The sequence below is a fragment of the Aptenodytes forsteri genome, unplaced genomic scaffold (assembly GCF_000699145.1).
Source record: "Aptenodytes forsteri isolate BGI_AS27 unplaced genomic scaffold, ASM69914v1 Scaffold82, whole genome shotgun sequence".
NCBI lineage: Eukaryota > Metazoa > Chordata > Aves > Sphenisciformes > Spheniscidae > Aptenodytes > Aptenodytes forsteri.
In genome coordinates this window covers 9,521,089-9,543,170 of record NW_008795490.1, presented here as the reverse complement: position 1 = coordinate 9,543,170, position 22,082 = coordinate 9,521,089, and the positions used below count along the sequence as shown (strand labels likewise).

Genomic DNA, 22,082 nt, shown 5'->3' with positions numbered 1-22,082 from the left:
ACAAACCCGCTGTTTTGGTGGTGTTTTTCACAAGACCCTCTCAGAGGAGTACTAATTTTATGGGGTCGAGAATAGATATAGTAGTAGAGACATACACAACGTGAATGAAATGTCTGAAAAGATTTTCTTCTTAAAATTTTAACTGTTCTAGTCTCAGTCACCGAGTGTCCCGACAGGCCCTGGCGACTCCACGGTCCCGCTGAAGAGGCAAGCTGAGCTTTTCTCAGCATCGGGACCTTTTTCATTTCCAGTGGGAGTATTGCTCCTGAAAGCATTCATTTTAAATAAAGTTTCTAAATGTGGAATTACTTTGACAATATCCCAGTCATATGGGAAAGCAGTACCCATGTGTGTTTTCTCAGAACTGAATTGTTTCATTTCTGGTGAGCTGTGTTTGCATTACTAGATTCAGGAGGAAAAAAAGTGTTATGTCTGCTGTGTTATCAAAAAGATAAAAAGGAACCCTGTGCTGGTATGTCTGTAAGGTGAGGGTCATGGGGAAAATGCACTTTTATGCTTTATAAGTGAGTTGTTTCTTTTCCAACCTCAGCTACAGGTATACTGGAGTAAAAAAAAAATCAAAAAACAATTTGATGTAAATGAATTACTGTTTTAGAGAACATGAGACAACAAGATGTTTATTTATGCAACTAAATTATTTGGCCTCTTAAAGTTCAGATGCCCTTTGAATTTGCACACTGGAGGTACTTCAGAACCACAGTAGTTTCCTTTGGCATGGGGGAACTAGTTGTGATGTTTTGTTTTATTTTCCTGGTTTAGGTTGTGGAACTCTGGCAGTGCTGGAACAAAATGAAGCTGGGATAGTTCTGCTCAGGAGGTAACACAGGCTTATATTTTATTTTTGCAAAAGAAAAACTTACTATGTACCTGTGAGTACAAGACACAACCCAAATATTTTGGATTATTGTTAGTGATAAAAAGTATTGTATCTGTGCTATAGTATCTACTGAATACATGTCTTTGTGTTTACATACAAATGAATGCATTTGTATTTACATACAAATGATAGGTTTATATTGCATAGATTTTATTATAGGAAGTAATCTGGATTGCACCCTTTCCGTAGTGTAAACCATTTTATAGAAATCTGACAATGTAAATTAAAAGCAGCCTCTCTGCCCTAGCTTGAAATTAAAAGTTTTAGTTTTTTAGGAACAGTGCATTGCCACCTAAATTTATGCCCTTATAATTGACTTACACTGAAAATAGGGCAGGAAGCTGCGTAAAGTCATGGAGGTCCTTCCTAGGAGATCCAATATTCTAAGGGTCTGAGAGGAGTTTGATTTGTCTTCTGGATGGGAGAAGGAGAAAGGTTAGGAAGGAGAGGGTTTAATACTTAACCATCATTGACTTACATTTTTTTTTAAAGAAAGTTTTGAAACAGCAATTGTTTAGATTAAGAAGCCTGAAATAGAAATGCTTAACAAATAGTTAATCCTATTCAGAGAAAGTGTTTTTAATTCATAATTGTTAAGGCAGGACTCGTTGAAGATGTTCAACACTCTGTTAGTTCTGCTAAGTGCTCTGGTTTAGTACTGTTCATTTTTATGTTTCCAGTTACTCCACTGATTTTGTGGTAGAAAGTCCTGTAACTTTCTGAGCCATAAGCTGTGTCGTTTTCTCTATCAAAACGTTCTGTGTGCATGCCTTTCCTTCATCATTACTGCAGGGTGCCATGAAGTTTAACCTGAGCTTAGCTGAACCTTCAGTGAAAAGGGGGTAAATAAATTCATATTTACCATCAGATAACAGCACGGTCATCGATAGTTGTTGCAGAGCAACTAATATATGGTATCAGATCCCGTATGAGGAATTGTTGGTGTGTTGAAAGCCCTTTTAAGGGAGCGTAGAGATCTTTAATGTGTTCATGACTGTCTTTCTGTTGTTTTTTCACTGTGACTCAGCTTCCTAATGGTGGTGTGAATTGGATAGAGCTCTCCCAACACAAACAGTTTTATTTCTTTGTTTACCACAGTTGTTACAGACAAAGAGCTCCTACCTCTGTAGCAACATCCTGGAGAAACCGTAGATCAGGCTGAGACATGTGGTACCTCTGTCTCTCTTTGCCTGGCAAGTTTAAGACTGAAATCAGATTTCGTTCTCTGTGTGTGGAAGGTGCTTGGCTCATTTATGCTTTAACTTAATCAACCTATTCTGGCATACAGTTGTAAAAGTTGCCATTATAACAAGTTACTTGTAAGGAGATTTACAGGAAACTCAAATATATAAAAATGCTGTTTAGCATGGTAAATAGGGTGATTTAAAGAAATACTGTCTTTGCATGTAACTAGTCCAGACTTCTATGTCATGCTTTCTCATGGACAAATATCTTCATTGTTCCGATTTAGTTTTGACTGGAATGATGGTCTGTTTGATGTGACCTGGAGTGAGAATAATGAACATGTGTTGATCACTTCTAGCGGAGATGGATCTCTGCAAATCTGGGATACAGCTAAAACCAAAGGTCCACTGCAAGTCTATAAAGAGCACACTCAGGAGGTAAACCAGGCAACTTGAAAAATGTAATGGATGATCTAATGTTTGAATTATTAAAGGATTTATTTGTGGACTTTTTCAAAAGTGGGTTTTGTTGTCAAAAATTTTTTAACTTTGTTTGGGTCCGTGGTTTGAATTCATAACGACATTATTTTGAATATAAAGTGAATTACCTGTTGTACATATTTGTATGTACATTCATACGCTCTAGTAGGTGCCGCTTAATTACATAAATCTAATATATTCAGAAATAGTGTTTGTGGTTTCTTATAGGCTAAGTAATCATTGTGTTGTATGAAAGTACTGCAGTCATTCCGTAATTTTTAGAGAGCATTATTGGATAGGTCTAAATCAGACAGCTGATGTATATAGCAGTGTTATCCTTGAGGTATAGAGTGATACACATTATGCAGATCCTTAGGACTTCTGTTGTACCTGGGAACTGCTTATCCTTTTTCCATCCTAGCATCTGTGAGATCCTACTCAAATAACAGTAATCAAATATTGGGACAGCATGTATTTTTTTAGCCTTGGTTTCATACCATTGCATTTGATTTTCTTAAAATCTCAGTTTCTTTATGCAGTGCAATATGGGTAGAGAAAAATGCTATACTAATGTTCACAAATGTATTTGCATATTTTTAAGGACATTTATGCTTTAGTATATTTGTCTTCCCCCAAGTGATTTTTCTACCCTTTTTTTTTTTTTTTTCATGCTTTCCTTCTAACTCTCCACTCATTTCTGTCAAGTCTTTGAACTTTAGATGCAATCAGTTTTAGCCTGGATTAGTGATGCATCTAAATGACATAAACCTAGTGGATATGTAGTCAATAAAAAAATGATGGAGGAAATCCAGTTTTGTATTCACAAAGACCTCAAGATTTTTTCAGATATGAAGCACAAAGCTAAAAGCTGAGTGACGGCAGTTATATGACAGTCTGTCTTCTGTACCTTATTTCTTTGTAATTTTGCTACTTTGGTTTAATACATATACTATGTAAATAAAGAATTTTGAGAGATGAGTTTGTAGTTGCGATCAGGATTTTATGATAGTGTTCAAAGGCTGATGGTAGTAACAGAAAGATGTAGGCAAAGCATAATACCAATTTTTTTTTTTGTCTCTATCGTTTTCTCATTGAAATTCTGTCCATAAGTTTATTTTGGTTCTGCTACACCATCTGTTGTTTGTGAAGTAAACATTTCTGTGTCCAAGTCTTAGTTTAGCAGGTAGCATGGGGAGGTGGATGCATTCAACCATGAGTTAGAAAGACAGTATAGGAAACACAGTCTGAGTGTGTATTGTGAGATACAAGGTTTGTATTGATTCTTTATAAACATGCATTAAGAGGATAGATCTCAGAGGGAATATATCTAATAGTTTGTGGTAAAAACTGGCAGGCAGTGCTCTTTAAAAAGATTGACTACCTTCCTAATCCTTAATCCCTGTCTGACATTTCTAATGACAATTTTGTCACTGCATTTTATAAAGTTTCTAATGCAAGATTGACAGGGATCTGTTTCTTGTTTTCTAAATGAGATCATTATCCCTCCTCAAAAAGAATGTGCATTTTTAATTTAAAAGCGCATCTTTATTATCAAAGGACAATGAGTTTTATTCCAGCACTAACCAACTGCTGAATCTCATGAATAAATTAGTCTAATTTACTTCGGTTTTGATGAAGTCTCACTGGAATGTGAGACAATAGAATGCTTGAATTAAATTTGTCCTGTAAAGTGAGCCTGAACATTTATTTTAAACTATTTTTTATGTTTTTATATCTTTTTTTCATCATCTTTTCATCTTGCCTGAGGCATTTCTTGCTGCTGTTTAGGCATAAACTAGTATTAATGTATTTTATGATTGAAGATAAAGCACTAAAAGATTAATAACTAAGGTTTATGCTGTGTTATTAGTCTTTCCCAGTTGCTCAACACAGCTTCTATTGAAGAGTCTGTAAATTTATGTTGGATGATAGCATGAAAAGGAAAGAATGAAAGTGAACCTTACTTCGTTCTCCACACCTTCTTCTTTTCATTCTCTTCCCATTACCTGGCCCTGTCACATGCCAAACGGAAAATAGCTCTTGCTTTTCCTGAGCCTGTTGTCTGTTCTGTTCGCAGTTCTTGCCCGAAGGAGAATTTGCCCAGGTCCCATTGCCGCCGATGCAGCTGCAGAGTGCTGGGCAGTCCCAACCATGTCTGCCATATGTACGCAGATCTGTGTCACAACACGTGTTCAACAGATCTATGTGCTGATAGCTTGCGAGTGAGCTGTAAGCCATATGTGCGCTTTGCCTTATCTGTGCAGTAGATCTGATACATCCCAAATATGTGGGGCTAGGTGAATTGTGTGACACAGGTGCATATTTCTCAGAGTCGTATTTCTTTCTGGAAAATCTTGGACATGAATATGAAAGCCAAAAGCTTCAACTGAGCTGACTTTATAGAGCTGTTGTGTGAAAGAGGCATACTATGTAGTGACACATTTGGGGGCATTTCCAAACAGCAACAGCTTAGGAGTTTAACACAGGCCATGACACAGATTCAGGGGGAAGGAGAGAGGCTAATGTTTGTGAGGAGCTCGGGAGCCACTTCGGAGAACTGGGATGTCTTCCATTCTTAAAATATTTGTTACTATTTTAATAGGAGGAGCCAGGTTGAAAGGGAGGGTGTTTTAATGAGCCGGTAGTTACTGGTAGTTAGCTGACAAAAGTAGAAAAGCCAAGAGGTAAAGGCATGGTTTGGAAAAAGAAACAAAAGAATTACCTGTCAGTTTGTTATTTGTTTTTTGTCAAGTACTGTCTGAGTGTCTTGTACGTTTTGGTTAAAAGCTCCTCAAGAAAGGGAGTTAGCACAAAATGGTGCCAGAGCAATATGTCTTTCAGTATATGGGAAGCAGGACATTGTAAAATAAAAAAGGAAAGTTGGAGATAAGGCACTTTGTTTTTCTGTGGGCAGTGGTTGCCTTCCACTTATGGGAAATAAGCAAATAGATGAAAAACAGTTAATTTAACCTGGATGTAGCATAGACTGAAATATTTCTTAGGAAGGAAAATTCTCAGAAGTAGCTAAATGATACCTTGATTTCCTTTCTCATAAAGGACACTTTCCATAGAAGACTTTGGCTTTTGCTGGATTTTTTTCCAGTCCAGCTTCTCTGCTTTTTTGTCTGGTGACACAGGTCCAAACATTTTCACTTTCAAAACAGGGTTGCTGTCATTTAATGCACAATTCCATCTATCCAAGACAAACACAGCATCTAGTATGTTGACTTGCAGATTAGATCCAGTGCTGTGCTAGAACTAGATTGTCCCAACTGGAGTACAAATCCTTGGTGGGTAGTGGCCCGACTGTTGAGAGCAGTGCTACCTACTACTGGTAGGTAGTGGCCACGTTTCAGAGAAGTGTCATGGAAGGTCTGATTGGGTCAGGAGGTGAAGCAAATAAACTGTTTCAGCTAATATTTATCCGCCTTAGCACTGAAATGGTTCATGTCCACTGCAGCTTATTGAGCCATTTTGGTGTGAGATCAGACTAGATAGAATAGAATACACCCTCCATCATGTACATGAAGATACGGTGCATTTGAAGATGGAAGTTGTATATGTTCTTGAGACTTTCAGATTTGAAGTAGTTTGAAGAACTACCTCAGAGCATTTGTTTTCGCTGAGGCAGCAGAGCTGAAAAATCAGCAGTGAAAGATGGAGTTAAGGTATCCTCTGTCAAGGCGTGGGGACCAACGTTAGAATAAACTGTCGGAGAAGAGGGAGCTTATTTCAACTGCACAGTGAAAAGCAATTTCTTAATAGCTGAAATGATTAGTCATGAGGGAAGTTGAGTTTTTAATTTTATTTTATTTATTTAAGGATATGAATGGTAAAAAAAGAGTGTCATAGAACCTGGAAAAGATGAAAATGAGTATTTTATGGCATGTATTTCTTATGAGAATTAGATATAATAAAAAAGTATTTATTGTTAGTCAGCTAAAACCTCAAAGTCAGCTCTGAAGAGAGATGGCATTTACATTGCTAGCAATTAGAAACTGTACATATTTGAATAAAATTGGACCAGAGATAAGAAATCAATCTGAATTATGGCTTTTTACAGTGGTAGAAACTTCTAGTCATGGTGGGTCTATGTGGATTTTGTTACAACTTTTTTTTCCCCCTCCATTTTCGCCCATCTTTACTTTTTTGGATACTTTTCTGAGCCTATATGTACCTTTAATGACAGACTGAGATGTTAAATTTAATTTTTGTTCAGGTAAATGGCATTGTTGGCAACTTTGTGGTGCTTGACTGGTGTGGTTTTTTAGCTGATTATGATACAGTCTGCAAATCCAAGTCTATTTTGTGAAACTTTGGTGAACTAGAGTCTCAAACTTGTATTCTAATGCTCTTTCTAAACTAGGCTGTTATATCATTTATAGGCATATAGTGTTGACTGGAGCCAAACTAGAGGAGAGCAGCTAGTGGTGTCTGGTTCATGGGATCAAACAGCCAAGCTGGTATGTTCACCTTCAGCAGAAAACCAAAAATGTGATTTGTTTTGGATCTGATAGTTCTTTGTGTTAAGAAACAGCATTGATTCACTTTTCCTCTTTATTTGTACATTGAGGCTGAAATTCTGTTTTAACTGAGGTGTTGCTTTATCCCTCAGTTGATATCAGTTTAAGTATACAAATGCTTTTCTTGATACATGGTAAAAAGAATTTCATTTAGTCCTTTCTGTATGTATAAAGCTTTTTTTTATGTATGAAACCCTTTCTTACTGAATGTGTACCTCAACAGTTTTCCTTTTACTTTATTCAGTGGGATCCAGCTGTGGGGAAGTCATTATGCACTTTTAAAGGCCACGAAGGGGTCATTTACAGCACTATATGGTCTCCACACATCCCAGGTTGTTTTGCATCTGCCTCAGGTAAATATGATGGTAAAGGGGTTCTCACAACAAAAAAACCTTGTATGTTACTGGATTAGTTCAGTACTTCATCCAGCAGATGGTGGTGTGTGTCATACATAAAAATGGAAGAAGGAAAGATAAACGTATTGCTGCAGCTGGATTGGTAGGTTCTGTTATGATCTGTAAATCATCCTCTTGGCCATTTAAACAGGGATCAGCAGTTTTCTAGCAGTCACTTCAGTGACTTTGTGGCAATTTTTTCTGTTATTTTATGTAGCTCTCTTCCATTCACCTCACTCTTATTATTGACCACTAAATCATGTTACATGCCGTATTTTGTGTTCTGGCTTACATTTTTGTTCAAGTTATCTCAAGTGTCAGTAGCCTGTTAGCTCTGTGAGAAACATAGTCCCCGTTGAACTGTTTTAAGTACTGCTGGAGACCTCTGTGCTTTGTTCTTTGGGAAAGGTAATCATCAATTTTACTTCTGCTTTGGCCACTGCTATGAATCTTGCTGGTCAATACAATCATAACTGAGTTGGGTGTACCTAGAGGCAAAGAGACTGTATGGTGAGGTATGTTCTAAACACTGCTCCTGCTCCAGAGGCACAAGGAGAGCTCTGGAGTGAGACCTGGAGCCTAACTGCTGACTAACTGGGTGAGGCATGCTGTGAGCCACGGAATTTGCTTGGGCAAAGGGGCAGTAAGACACTGCCTTAATGCAAATATTGGTAGGTTAACTCCAGCAGCTTAAATTTCTCTGATTTCAAGTCTGTTGGACTTCTGTACTGATTTAAATAGAAATTGTTTAGCTCTTAAATCAAGAGGGTAAGCAAGTATAAATATGTTTTCCTGTTACTGAAGTAAAAGAGAGACAGTGAGTACACACAGATACTGGTCTTCCCTATTCCTTGGGAATTTTGATGAAAAAGTGCACGTGGCTTTCATAAAATTTCAGTCTGGCTATTTCCATCTGACTCTGCTTGCAGAGTTGAGCTAGAATGTCTAACAAGTTACATGTATTTGTTCTAACATAGTAGTGCTTGGAAGCCAGGTGCTGGTGCACAGATATTTCCAACTTATTTGAAGATTCATTGAGGTAACACTTAGTGAGGTACCTATCTAATAGGATGTGCAGAAACTTACAGGATTGAGCCCTGTACGCTGTATGAACAGTTCCACTGAAATGCAGCTATATAGTACAAAATACTAGCTAAGTACCATTTGGTGAAAGGTAAGTGGAGAAAACAGTGCTTAGTGTTTTTTGCAAATTCTAGGGGATGTTTTCTCTTTAAAGTCCTGCTCAGAAGCCTCCCCTCCACAGTAGTCTTACTCATACAAAATTTCTGACATTCTAGATGAACGAAAGGGCTTTACGGATCCAGCTAGTTATTTCAGATTTGATTCTCTAGGCTGTGAAGCCAAACTCTCTTCTAATACATTGCCACTTGAACAATTTTGGGAAACATTGATTGTTAGATGCTGTATGTGGTGGTACATAAATTGGGTACAGCAACATACAATTGATCTGCTCTTTGAGTGACTCAGTGGGTGCAGCTGTTGGAATTTTTGACTAAAACACTAAAGAGTTCCTATTCTTTTGTGAATTTTACTTTGACTCTTGAAAGGGACTAATATATACTGCTGGAGCCTGAAGCTAATTGCAGTCAGTTTTCACCGATTGATGACTCTATAGTAGTTTATAGGAAAAAACCAAGCACAAAAGACACAATATTTTTCTTCTGTAAGTACTACTCAGGTGTGAAATAAAAATCTTAGTGTAATGCTAGGTGTAAAATCATTAGGTAAGAGAAAATGAAGTCTTCAGAATGATGGTGAACTTTCTTATGGTTTCCAAAATAAAACATCTGGTGTGCTTCTAAATGAAATAACTTCAAACCAAAGGTCTTGCATAGAAATCATGACATGCTGATGTGGAAAAGGTTTCTTTGTTTGCTTTTGGTTTTAGTTTACATTGGAGTTTTCCTGTGGTTTGATTAGATTACTTCACTACAGAAAATACATATTGGGATTGTATATATTTTTATATATATATATTGTTGTATATATATTAAAAATACATATTTTGTATGTATCTATTTTCTATATATATATTTGTGTATATATATAAAAATACATTTTTCTTTGGTCAGTAAGACCGTGAGTAGTAGAAGTACTCATGACCCTCTAGCTCTGGGTATAAATGCCATTTCCTTGTTGTAAGAAAGGCATTTCAGACAGTTTATGTTCAGAGAGTTTACTTCACTGTTTAGTGTTTAATGGCATTCTACTCTGTCAGTCAAGATACATGATGGAAGTCAAGTGGAACTGTTCAGGAGGCTGGACCTCCTCATTTGAAACTTGCTATGATCCACACACTTTATAAGGATGACAGAAAATTATGGGACAGAAAGCTTAATTTCACTGATGACCGATCTTCTATTGAGCTGAAGTTGGGGCTGGAGGAAAACTGCAATCTCAACATGGTAGCACTGTGTTGAATTTACAGCTGTTCCCTTCTTTGATACACTTGCTGGAAGGGTTGACCTGAAGTTTTGTAGTCTCTTCTTTTGCAACTTTGGGTTGTCCTGAAAATCAGTAACTGAAAATGTGTCTGGAGGGAAACTTTTTGTACTTCCTTTCATCTCCCTTGTTTTTTAACTTTTTAAAACAATATCTTTTTGAAGGGTCCTGAAACATTCCCTTTTTGAAGGAGGCTACGCTGCTTTAGGATTGTAGTGTGTGTATGTGTTCTTTCCCTCTCTTGCCCCTCCTGTCCCCTTTCTCTCATCCTGCCTCACACATACCTACTCACAACCACATACTTACTCATATCTTGATAGTATAAAGTCTTAGCAGGTCAGAGCAGAAATGAACCGTTTCATGTTGCAGCATCTTCAATTTTGTATGTGTTAGTAAAGTAAGTTAGGTATGTTAGCCACAGATTAGAAAAAATGTTGATCTTGAAATGCTTCCAATTTAACTAAATTTAAGTAAAGCAATGCACTTTTTTTTTTTAAGAAAATAAGAGGAAAGGAGGTTTAGGAACTTTACCTTTTGCATGCCTCACCCCTGCCCTTTTTCTGCCTTTATTTGAATCCACATAGATGCCAGCAGAAGTTTAATTTCCACTTAACTAATTAGTTCATGAACACTGAAAACGGAAAACCAAACACAACTGCAAGCCACAGTAAAATAGCTGCTCAGAAGGACCATTATGTGCCTAGACAACTTTTGCCTGAAGCTAATAAGGATAAATCTTTGCTTTTGGAATATGACTTTTTCTCAAACTATTATGAGACTAGAAGAAGAATACAAGTGAAGAAAATGAGAAACCTAAGACTGCAATATAAAGCAGTTGAAAAAGAATTTGATGCTAAGTGTGGTTATTTTGCTTCATTAGGTCTCTGATCTGAATACATACAGGAAAACTAAGTTTGTCTGCAGTGAACAATAAAATGCAATTGAATCACAGAAGATAAATATGTCTGATGCTTCAGTTAAATTAGCTTTTAATTCAGCATCTAATACACTTCCATTTAACATTTACAGGGATGTGTGAGGTACTTTACAATGCTGTTGTCTTCATGTACAATCATTTGTACTCTCAAAAAGCAAGTAAATGGCTTATCTTTTTTTGTTTGAAATCGTGAGTTAATAGTAGCAGAACAAACCGTTAATTCTGTATGTGTAAGTAACTGCTGTTGTGGTGTCAGTAACAATTTCTGAGCTGATAAGATAAGCAGGATGTTCAGGTGTACGTGCGGCACCAAACTAGAGCCCTGGTAAATGTCTGCCTTGCACTGAAAAAACAGTGATGTGGAAAATGTCATTAAAGAAGTGACATAAATGTTTAACAGTATCTTCATGGCTAAAAGGGTTTAATGAGTCATTGTGTCATTTGCCCAGAAGGTCTGTCTCTCTCTTCTTTCTTCTTTTTTTTTTTTTTTTTTTTTTTTTACCCAGAGAGCAAATTGGTGAGAAGCATGTAAAGAAAGTGCCAAATGCACACAACATTAGTATATAGTCAAATGTAAATCAGTTCTACTAAATGATTCTCCATAACTGCAGAGCAATAGGCCTTGCTCGGTCCTGTGGTTTATAAAGAAAGCATCCTTTATAGTATCAACTGGTTTTATTGCCCTTTAAATTTAACAGTGGGAAGTAATTAATGAGTACCATTTTACCCTTATCTGCATAACTGTAGTATTCTTTGGTACAGATATGACACTGGCAAATGAAAATATGAATGTTTTGGATTTGACAAAGCCCAGATTCAGAATGACTGCTACCTTTTATCTTAACTACTGGGACCTCAGTTTTAATGCTGCGTTTGTTTTTAAATCATTACTACACTCCTTAAGTTTACTGATCAGGGCAGATACATAGTTTTCATAACATCTTAAACAAATCCTGAATATGGGAAAGAAGTGTTTCTTAAATCTGCAAGATAATGTCTGTATTCATCAGTATTTAGATCAATTAATTGTATTCTTTGCTCAAAGATTTACTTTTCAGGCTGAAAGCCCAGGGTGAAAAATTTTCTCATACCACAACAAGGTGTGATCATTTCTGAGAAATTTTTACTATGTTGACAAAAGTGTTGGGGAACTGTAGCTTTGCTTGTTTACAAATGAACTTCTAAATCCAGCCTCCACTCTTTGTAAGCCCTTGCATTCAGTGCTAGACTTTAAGGTTAAAATTAAAGAACATTGTTTATCTCATATTCTGTTTTATTGCCAGCCCTGGCAGAGTGAGTTGCCTTTTAAAACGTTTGTCTTCTTGCTGACTTGTCTCTTAGTGACAAATGCGTGTAGTTAAGGGATTGTCAAGCTGTAGTTTTATAAATCAGGCTGGCATGTAGTCTTGGCACACCTTTCTGTGTTTGGGATCCAAATTGTGAAAGAAAACTAAAAATGAACAAATAATTTTGCATGAAATAATGAGCTGGGGAAGGTGTACATCTACTAAGAGGATGGTTACTGAATTGGTTGGAAAGGAATAGCTGTGAGTGCGGCTCCTCAATAAAGAGGTGTTTTCCACGTGTAAGTTCCTGGACCAAATTTGGGGTTGCAGGTCTTTGACTTCAGCTTTCTGAAGCTTCAGCTTACATTCCTGCTTCAGAAGTAGCACAGGGCAAAACAAGGGAGCTGTTGGGGAGTGGGGCTCGCAGACAAGTAATTCCAAAGATGTTTGTGTTTGTTCAGGTTCCTAAAAAACGGAAGGAAATAATCTTCTGTTCTGCTATGACAGTGGTTTGTCATGAGTTCCAAAACACTTTACTAGAGGTTTATATTCCATTAGTTTGTGTGTGGTGTGGGTCCACTCTTTGGTTCTTATGAGTTCTTTCCTGGGTATTTGCTTGTTGAATGTGCTAGAAGAAATGCCATCATGAACAAGGTGCAAGGCTTTGCAAAACTTGGTCATTTTTGGAATCCCAATCCTCGAGTGATAAAAAATAAGAGGCTTCAATTTACTGCATGGTATCTTGTACAAATCGAGCATCTAGAGAGCAAACTGACTACGGAGTTGCTGCGTTTTGTTGCAGTTTAGCTAAAATGCTGTTTATGCTAGAAACTATTAAAATATAATTTACTTGCTTACTTTGTTGTGTCAAATCTATGTAATGAAGCGAGGTGGGTGTTTTCATTTGCAATCTATTGTTTCAAGACATACCAGCACAGTATTGAATTCATCTGAGTCTTGTGCCTGTTAAGCTTTACTAAATCAACCTCTAGTGTGCAAGCTGAAATATTTCTCAGGAAATGAGTTTGGCCCTCAATTTATAGTACGTGCTAACCATAATAAAGTATTGTATGCAGCACATGCTAGAATATAAAGCACTTTCAGGTTATAATATTTTATATTAGAATCTCATATTGTAAAATAATCATTTAGAAGAAAAGAGTAACAGTTTTTTTACAGTGAATTAATATGTTTTGGGTCATTTGGATTAGAGTTAGGTATCTAGCCAATATTGCCATTTGCTGAAGAATGGTTTAATAAGTCATAAGTTAGGTCAATTTTGAAATAAAAATTTTGTCTCAAGATTTATGTTTAATTGTCTTGGAAGACACTGAAATAAAAGTTTTCACTGTGTTTGTTTTTTTTTAACAGTTTACTCTTTTCAGAAAAAGATTCTGTTAAAGCCTTCTGCGAAATAACTTAAAGCTCTTCTGATTTTTAGCTTTACAGCATTTTGTATCAGACTGAAAAATTAGGAGTTGCAAAGTACGTTTCCACTGGTAATTATGCTTACTTGGTATCTAGGTTGTGCTACGTGGAAATAGATTTTGTGCATTCAGTAGAGTCCTGTTGGATGATTTAAATAAAGCTGCTATTTGTGTCACTCTATTGCTGTCTCTTTGCGTGGAATCTCATGAGCTTTATTAATCCTGTTCTAGGTTTGCTTATACTGTCTATGATAGAAATGGGCAGCATGGTTGTTTTAACATGCCTAAAAAGTTTGGGTTTGAGAGTCATGAGATGTGGGATCTGCTCTTTATTCTTCCACAGATTTTCTATTTGATTCTGGCTAAATAATTCAATCTGGTTTAGTATTTAAAAAATACATATAAGTAAGCAAGTAATGTTAACTTGTAATCATTCAATGGCCCTGCAGAAGTACTTACTTTAATTGAGATTTCTTTGATATTACACCATATATGCCAATACTTGTGGTTTTTATGCTGAATTCTTTTCCTACAGTAAATTAGGGATATATTATTTGGGTTTTTTTCTCTTTATGGGAGAACAGTGTCAGAAGATCAGATTTCTTGCTTTAGAACTTAAATCAGATTCTTTTTTTTAAGTAAAACTTTAAGCTAACAGTACTTTGGTTCTTGAAAAACGTTGTATCTGCCCTGGTTAGAATCCTTTTTGCCTTCAGATACTGTTTAAGGTTTCTTGGGCTTTTATTAATCTCCCAAATACCTAGCTATTTTTTATAGTTAATGTACCTCTGCACTGTCTGGCAATGATTGCTTAGCTGGTTGTTGTCACAGGACTTAGGAGATTATGATTTATGGATTTGGGTAAACTACATCTCTGAGTAAAAAGGCAGTATAAAACCTACATGAAATTTAAATCTTAAATAAACTGTATCTTTTCACTATCATACATTGTAATTCACATTAGCAGTCTTTATCCCATGTACGGGGGTGATGTAGATTAGCAAGTCTTTCAAAATTTTTGAATAGATGAGTATATATTGTGTAGTTCTATTGATTCGTCCAAGATTTCACAAATATTCATTAAAATGAAAGAAAGCAAGTACAATACACAAACAAATCTGGAATCATAATTATCTAACAGACCAGCAAAAATCTGTTGCCATAGAGAAATTGCTTCTTACAAAAATAGAAATATTTTGTGGGGGAAATGTTGGCCACTTTTGTGGTTGCTTACTTTGGGATGCCAACTGGAAATGGCTGTTAGTGTATATGATTGTACTAGGTGTGCTTTACTTGTACTTTCTATTGTAATTATCCTACTTCTGCTTTACCATATGGAAGAAATGCGTCCTTTGTAATACAGATTTGAAGGAATCATCATGGAAATGTGGAAATTCCAAAATTTTTAACAGCAATTTTTGTTGAAATGTAAAAAAATACATATATTGTGAGGTCATGGAAAGATGTTTGAGATAAAAAAAAAAAGTTTGTTAAAATGTGTGATGTGTCAGGATTACACTGTTTATCAGCTTTTTTATTTTATTAATCTGATTCTTCCACTTATAGCTTAAATGGAAAAATTGGATTTGCCTTTGGCTTTAATTCAGTCTATTCTATTCACAGGAAGGTTCACTTGCATGTTATTTTACTCCATTAAAAACATTTCACAAATAGTGCCAGCCAGAATTAATAACAGCTAAGTCTAGCATTTTCAAAGACATTAAAAAAAAAGGAAAATAACTCTTTTTCTCATGCATCAGCATTTTCTATTAAAAAAGAAAATTGGGGCAATTGTATATTTAGTGTCAAAATTGCTATTGGCTGAGTAACTTACTTTTGCAAATGTTTTTCGCTCTCATAATGCTGCTGTGGCCCATCTCTGTAGCAGTTCATTCTAGTTCACCTGGATTTATATATTTATCTGCTTGGGAAAAATGATCCTGTCTGTAGTGAAATATGTGTTTCCCCTTCAAATCTATGTTATCTGATGAAATTAAAATAAAAGCTTTTTAAGAAGTCCATTATAATATCTCTGAAAGACTTAAGACTCAAACCGAAATCTGTCCTCTGCAGGCAAGCAGATTAGCAAGACTAATGGTGGGTGGATGGGCATACTACCTTTTTTTTTGCCAAGACCCTGCTGGTCATGTTTCTTCCTCTCCATATGTTGCCCTCTTTTTATAAGCACTGTAGTGGTGTCTGGGGCTTCGGCTGACTGCAGGGTGTCATTGTCAGGAGTGCTGTATGTATACTGAGCAGCAGTCTCGCTCTTGACCATATTGAAACAGGTGAGGGGAGTGAAAACCGTGAGAAATCATGTGTTGTTCCCACCTTACAGGTAGGGAATTTATCCACCAAGAGTACAGTATCTCTCACAATCATGGAGTCTGAGGAAAAGCCAACCAACTGTCAGAGCAAAGCTTCCTTTGATCTGTGTAGTACAACAGTCATAAGGCCAGTCTTGTATCATGTAGTGGAACCAAGCTCTCTCTAATTTCCTTTTTGTATTCAAACTTTCCAAAGTCTCTTGCAAAGTCTACAGGGCCTGGTAGTTCCTGTAATAGCAATATTGTTGTTGTGGCTCTAGGGATGGTTTTGTTTGAATTGTAGCCAGTTTCTTGAAAAGAGCTATGATTTTGTGTGCCCAGCTGTATATTTTAAGGCCAGTGACCAACTGGGCACTAAAACCATCAAAATGCTTGTATCCAAACAGCATAAAAATCATAATTATTGATGATAACCAATTTGAGGATTTCCAGAAGTGTTTCTGGTAAAGAAACATTAGCAATTTCTTCAGTAGCAAGGTAAAACAGTGTTTTTTTAATTAAGGTAGTATTGATCCATGATTTCTACAGAAAGCATGGGTGTTTGGATACAGCTTCTAGTGATTTCATTTGTCTCTTGAACGAACACAGGCATAATCATGAATTCTAATTAATTTTCTCTCTCTGTAAACAAATGAGCTGGAGAATCCATTTTTGCTGATACAAAGCTAAACATTCAGGGTTAATGAGTGAATCGCTATTAAAAAAATTGAAAAGCATGGTTGTCTTGTCAGCTGATGCAGTTTTCCATGTCTTTGTAAGCCATTAGGAACTGAATTTGTAAGAAGGGTATACACAAATGCTAAAGATCTTCAGGGGTAGAAGGCAATTTATTGCCGGAGGTAGAGAGAGGGGCTCAGGTGATTCACAGCTCTTAAGTTAAGCTGGACTCCCTTCATTGCTCTCTGAAGGCCCCTGTGTGTATGTGCGTGCACATGTGCAGGTGTGTGTATGTGCTCCAAGGTTAAAGCAGACAATGCCTTTAATATGTGTAACAGTTACAGCAGAATGACTTTATCTTCTGATATTTCAATAAACGAGAGTAACTGTGCAGGTTTTGCACATGATGAGTACAGGTAATGCGTCTTAAATTTTCCTTTCATTGAAAGAATCTGGAGATAGGTTGCATTTTAAATAGTGTTCACTTTTCTGTACGCCAAAAGCATGTCTAGGTACTTTTTCTCAGCTGGCTTGCAGAGAAAGCTTTTTCATGATTCTGGTCTTCTAAGTCCATTTTTAAATGGACCTTAAGCTCCTACTTTAATTAAATGTTATTTAAGTATTTCACCCCATCTCCTTTTAATAAAATCAGAGTTTGAAAAATAATGAAAGTGTTAGTAAAATATGAAGTTCTTGGGTTTTTTTTTCTAATGAAAGAGCAATAGTAAGTTCTGATCCTTTTGTATCAGTCTGAGACGTATGTGTCTATAATGTGCTTGCTTTATTTGGCATGAGTGTCCTCATACAATAGTTTGTATTTCTTACAGCTAAGAAACAGTGTCTGGTAAGTACTAGTGGATTAACTGTATCCCATAACTGATTCAACAATGTTGAATCAATTTCTCTTTGTTTCAGGTGACCAGACTTTAAGAGTTTGGGATGTGAAAGCCCCAGGAGTCAAACTTGTGATACCGGCCCACCAGGCTGAGATCTTGAGCTGTGACTGGTGCAAATATGATGAGGTATAAACCTGTTCATCCAACTGTTTTCCTAATTGAACCACTCCCATTAAATAGCGGGGTTTTTTACTGCAACATTAATGCATCTTCTCTTTATAAAAACATGTCTAGTTGCTTTGTTGCTCTCATTCACTATTACATCTTCGGAAGAGCATTGTTCCAACAGATAGATGGCCCAAGTAGATCAGAGGTTTTGCTTATACTTTTGTATAGTGGACAGAATAGTCCATAGTGGAGAAACAGTTTGTATTTCTCTGGTCTCTTTAATTTACACACTGGAGACCTCAATGATGATTTATTCATCTGAGTGTTAGTAATAAAATGAAGTTCTTAGGTTTTTTTTCTAATGAAAGAGCAATAGTAAGTTCTGATCCTTTTGTGCATCAGTCTGACGTATGTGTCTATAATGTGCTTGCTTTATTTGGCATGAGTGTCCTCATACAATAGTTTGTATTTCTTACAGCTAAGAAACAGTGTCTGGTAAGTACTAGTGGATTAACTGTATCCCATAACTGATTCAACAATGTTGAATCAATTTCTCTTTGTTTCAGGTGACCAGACTTTAAGAGTTTGGGATGTGAAAGCCCCAGGAGTCAAACTTGTGATACCGGCCCACCAGGCTGAGATCTTGAGCTGTGACTGGTGCAAATATGATGAGGTATAAACCTGTTCATCCAACTGTTTTCCTAATTGAACCACTCCCATTAAATAGCGGGGTTTTTTACTGCAACATTAATGCATCTTCTCTTTATAAAAACATGTCTAGTTGCTTTGTTGCTCTCATTCACTATTAATCTTCGGAAGAGCATTGTTCCAACAGATAGATGGCCCAAGTAGATCAGAGGTTTTGCTTATACTTTTGTATAGTGGACAGAATAGTCCATAGTGGAGAAACAGTTTGTATTTCTCTGGTCTCTTTAATTTACACACTGGAGACCTCATTGATGATTTATTCGTCTGTGTTGTTTGATTTATCTAACTTTTGTAGCCAACGTACGCGTCACTGCAATTTAATCATTAAAGTGTCCTGATATATCTGTGTTTTATCAAATCATCAGAACTTGCTGGTAACTGGTGCAGTTGACTGTAGCTTGAAAGGCTGGGATTTGCGGAACATCCGGCAACCAGTGTTCATCTTGCTTGGTCATACTTATGCTATCAGAAGAGTAAAAGTAAGTTGTATTTTATTCCCCATTGACCACCACTGAATTGTTACACAAATTTTTCTGGAAAGCAGTAATACTTTATATTATCTAATAACTAGGAAAAAAACCAACAGGTGTTGAAGATTTTTAGATGCTACAGTGACTGTTCCTGGAAACATTCAGTTTAGCACTGTAAAACATTTTGAAGTGTAGCAGATTGTTGGGATTTCAAAGTAAATGACATCTTCAGAGTCAATATATTTCCATGATGGGTGTTCGAGAGCTTGAGAGAGGGTTGGGAGGTTTACTTCAGCTAAGTTATATGGGAAATTTGGGATAGAGAAAATACCTTCCCTTATTCGTTTTTTAAATGGTGCTGTGCCTTTTTCTTTCCATACAAACGGTCAATATTCACATAAGGCAAGGTATAGAACTCGTCAATATGTATTTTTGTGTATACAAAGAAAATGTTAATATGTTCAATGAGATTTTGAAACTTTATGCATGAAATGCTACAGATGAATATAGTGGGTCTGTGTACTACTAGATCACCCACTGATAGGAATTTGTTCTAGATGCACGATGACGTTTTTTTTCATATTAGTCAATATTCACATAAGGCAAGGTATAGAACTCGTCAATATGTATTTTTGTGTATACAAAGAAAATGTTAATATGTTCAATGAGATTTTGAAACTTTATGCATGAAATGCTACAGATGAATATAGTGGGTCTGTGTACTACTAGATCACCCACTGATAGGAATTTGTTCTAGATGCACGATGACGTTTTTTTTCATATTAGTCAGTGCTTTTTTTTTATTTTTAGCAGGTTTTTTTTTTTTTTTTGTTTAATATTAGTCAGATAATACCTGATCCTTTTAAAGCCTTTCAGGAACAGGTATGTTTATTAATATTTTCTAGGAGGTCTGAACTGGCAGAAAAAACAATTATCCTGGCTCAGTATTTTGCTTCACATGCCCTTGGAACTTTTGATGTGCTTCTAACAACTTTAAAAGTTACTGCACTTAAGTTGTAATTTGCCAAAAAAGGGTGTGACTCAGGGAGTGGTTCCATATCACAAATCCTGTTTGTGGCCAGACAGCCTGAGCAGCTCCTGCTCCTGCTTATCCCAGCTACCCTTGGCTCCTATCCCCACTGGTGGTGGCTGTCCAATCTTTTTTTCTAATTTAATTCCTGCATGACCATGCTCCAGTCTGCCTCTGTGAAATGTTCTTCATAGCAGAAGAACATTTAGCAGTGGTGTGTGTGTGTTTGTTTTTTCTTGTTTTTTAACAAGATCATTTTGCAACTCCAATTTGACAGCCATTAAGACAGATGAATCAATACAGTATCAATCAATACAGACTGTCATATTCTTACGCTCTGACAGTTAGTGGGATCTTTTAAAAACAGCTCTGCCGCTAAGGGATTCATAGCACATTGTCGTCATGATAAAATGGAGAAAGTAAATGCAGAATTGTTATTCACCATAACCTGTGATAGTAGAACTAAAGGACACTTGATGAAACTAGTAGAAGATGGGTTTACAAGCCGATGGAATTACTTCTTTTACACATCAGATGGTAGACTTCTTGAATCAGCTCTCTGCACAAGAGGTTGCATAGGCAGGCAGTGTCATCAGGTTCCTGGATAGCAGCTGGTTGATAAACATACTAGAAGAGCTAGACAGGGATAGAATCTCTAATTTCTCTACTCTCTATCATCCTGGGCTGCATTAGGAAGAACGTTGCCAGCAGGTTGAGGGAAGTGATCCTTCCCCGCTACTCACCACACCAGTGAGACCATACGTGGGGTGCTGGGTCCAGTTCTGGGCTTTCCAATACAAGGGAGACATAGATATACTGGAGTAAATCCAGCGAAGGGCCACAAAGAAGATTAAGAGACTGGAGCCTCTGTCCTACCAGGAGAGGCTGAGAGAGCTGGGATTTGTTTAGTGTGGAGAAGAGAAGGCTTAGGGAGGATCTTATCACTGTGTATGAATGATTGGGGGAAATAGAGAAGACAAAGCCTGACTCTTCTCAGTGGTATCTAGTGAGAGGACCAGAGGCGATTGGTACAAACTAAAATACAGAAGATGGCATGTAAACATAGAGCACTGGGCTCGAAGACTGTTGGCCTGACCAGGTAGGGTCTCTTTTCATATTCTTATACTGTCTCATCTGAGTTTCCATTTTATGGCCCATCATGCTCCCTGTTTTCTTAAAATGCCTTGAAATGATTATTAGGAGTTGGCCAGCAGTAGAACTTTCTTTGCACAAACCTCTGAGATCAGTTCACTAAGTGGCTTTAAGGAGATGGTGGGAAGGCTGTATACGCATACATGTGCAAAGGAGAGGTATGTGAGAGTACATGACTTCTGTTCCGTCTTAGCAGGCTTTTATAGCTTCCATTTCAAGATAGACGTGGTCCCTGTGGACATAAGATACGAGAATGTGGGCCAGCACTTAGAGGTGGTGCAGCATATCTACACTTGTGTGGTATAACTCACCAGTCACACTAAATGGAGAGAGAGACTAGGATGCTACCTAAATAGAGGCAGCCGTCCCTACCAATGTCCCTTCCCCTACATTGTGCTGACACTAGCAATTACAAAGCTGTGCGGCAAGCTGGCTCAGCTGATTGCTCTGACTGAAAATCCTGTCCCTAAAAGTGACTAGCTTCTGTCTGGATCACTAAGCTGTCTCAATTTGTCGCTCAACCGCACAATTGCAAGCCCTGACACAAAGGAGGGGGGCAGGAGCACACAGCCTAAAGTGGAAAGGAAAGGGAAGGCCATGAGTCTTGGCAGCAGTGCACTCTTAAATTAGCTTAAACCAACCATGAAATCACACTCTTCAGTTGTCTGTCTTTTGTATTCTGTTCACTTATTCAGGGTTGTGTTGACTGTCAGATCTGAGGCTGGCAAGGAATTCTACCCAACATGATGTCAGGATTCCTGCAGATTTCTTGTGGTCTTTCACTGCAGTACAGGGCATTATCAGCACACTAAGGTCGTCTAGAGCCCTTTTCAGGAGATTGTGACATTGGTGCATTTGGCTGTCTCATATTCTTAGCTGGCTTCAATCTCTTATACTGAAATGTAGTTATGGTTTTTGAGTTTACCTAAAAAGATATTTGGATCATAGAATCATTGAGGTTGGAAAAGACCTCTAAGATCATCGAGTCCAACCATCGACCCAACACCACCACCCACTAAACCATGTCCCTAAGTGCCTCATCTACTTGTCTTTTAAATACCTCCAGGGATGGGGACTCAACCACTTCCCTGGGCAGCCTGTTCCAATGTTCAACCACTCTTTCAGTAAAGAAATTTTTCCT

At 37.1% G+C, this 22,082-nt stretch overlaps 1 protein-coding gene across 1 annotated transcript in view; it reads left to right on the top strand.

Annotated features, from left to right (window-relative positions):
• Window positions 1-22,082, top strand: part of PEX7 (peroxisomal biogenesis factor 7) — a 49,506-nt gene that overhangs the window by 94 nt on the left and 27,330 nt on the right. Inside the window, exons 2-7 of the mRNA XM_009281576.1 lie at window positions 781-838; window positions 2,370-2,520; window positions 6,948-7,025; window positions 7,330-7,438; window positions 17,493-17,599; window positions 18,655-18,768. Coding sequence (XP_009279851.1) covers window positions 781-838; window positions 2,370-2,520; window positions 6,948-7,025; window positions 7,330-7,438; window positions 17,493-17,599; window positions 18,655-18,768 — 617 coding nt within the window. The remainder of the gene's footprint in view (window positions 1-780; window positions 839-2,369; window positions 2,521-6,947; window positions 7,026-7,329; window positions 7,439-17,492; window positions 17,600-18,654; window positions 18,769-22,082) is intronic.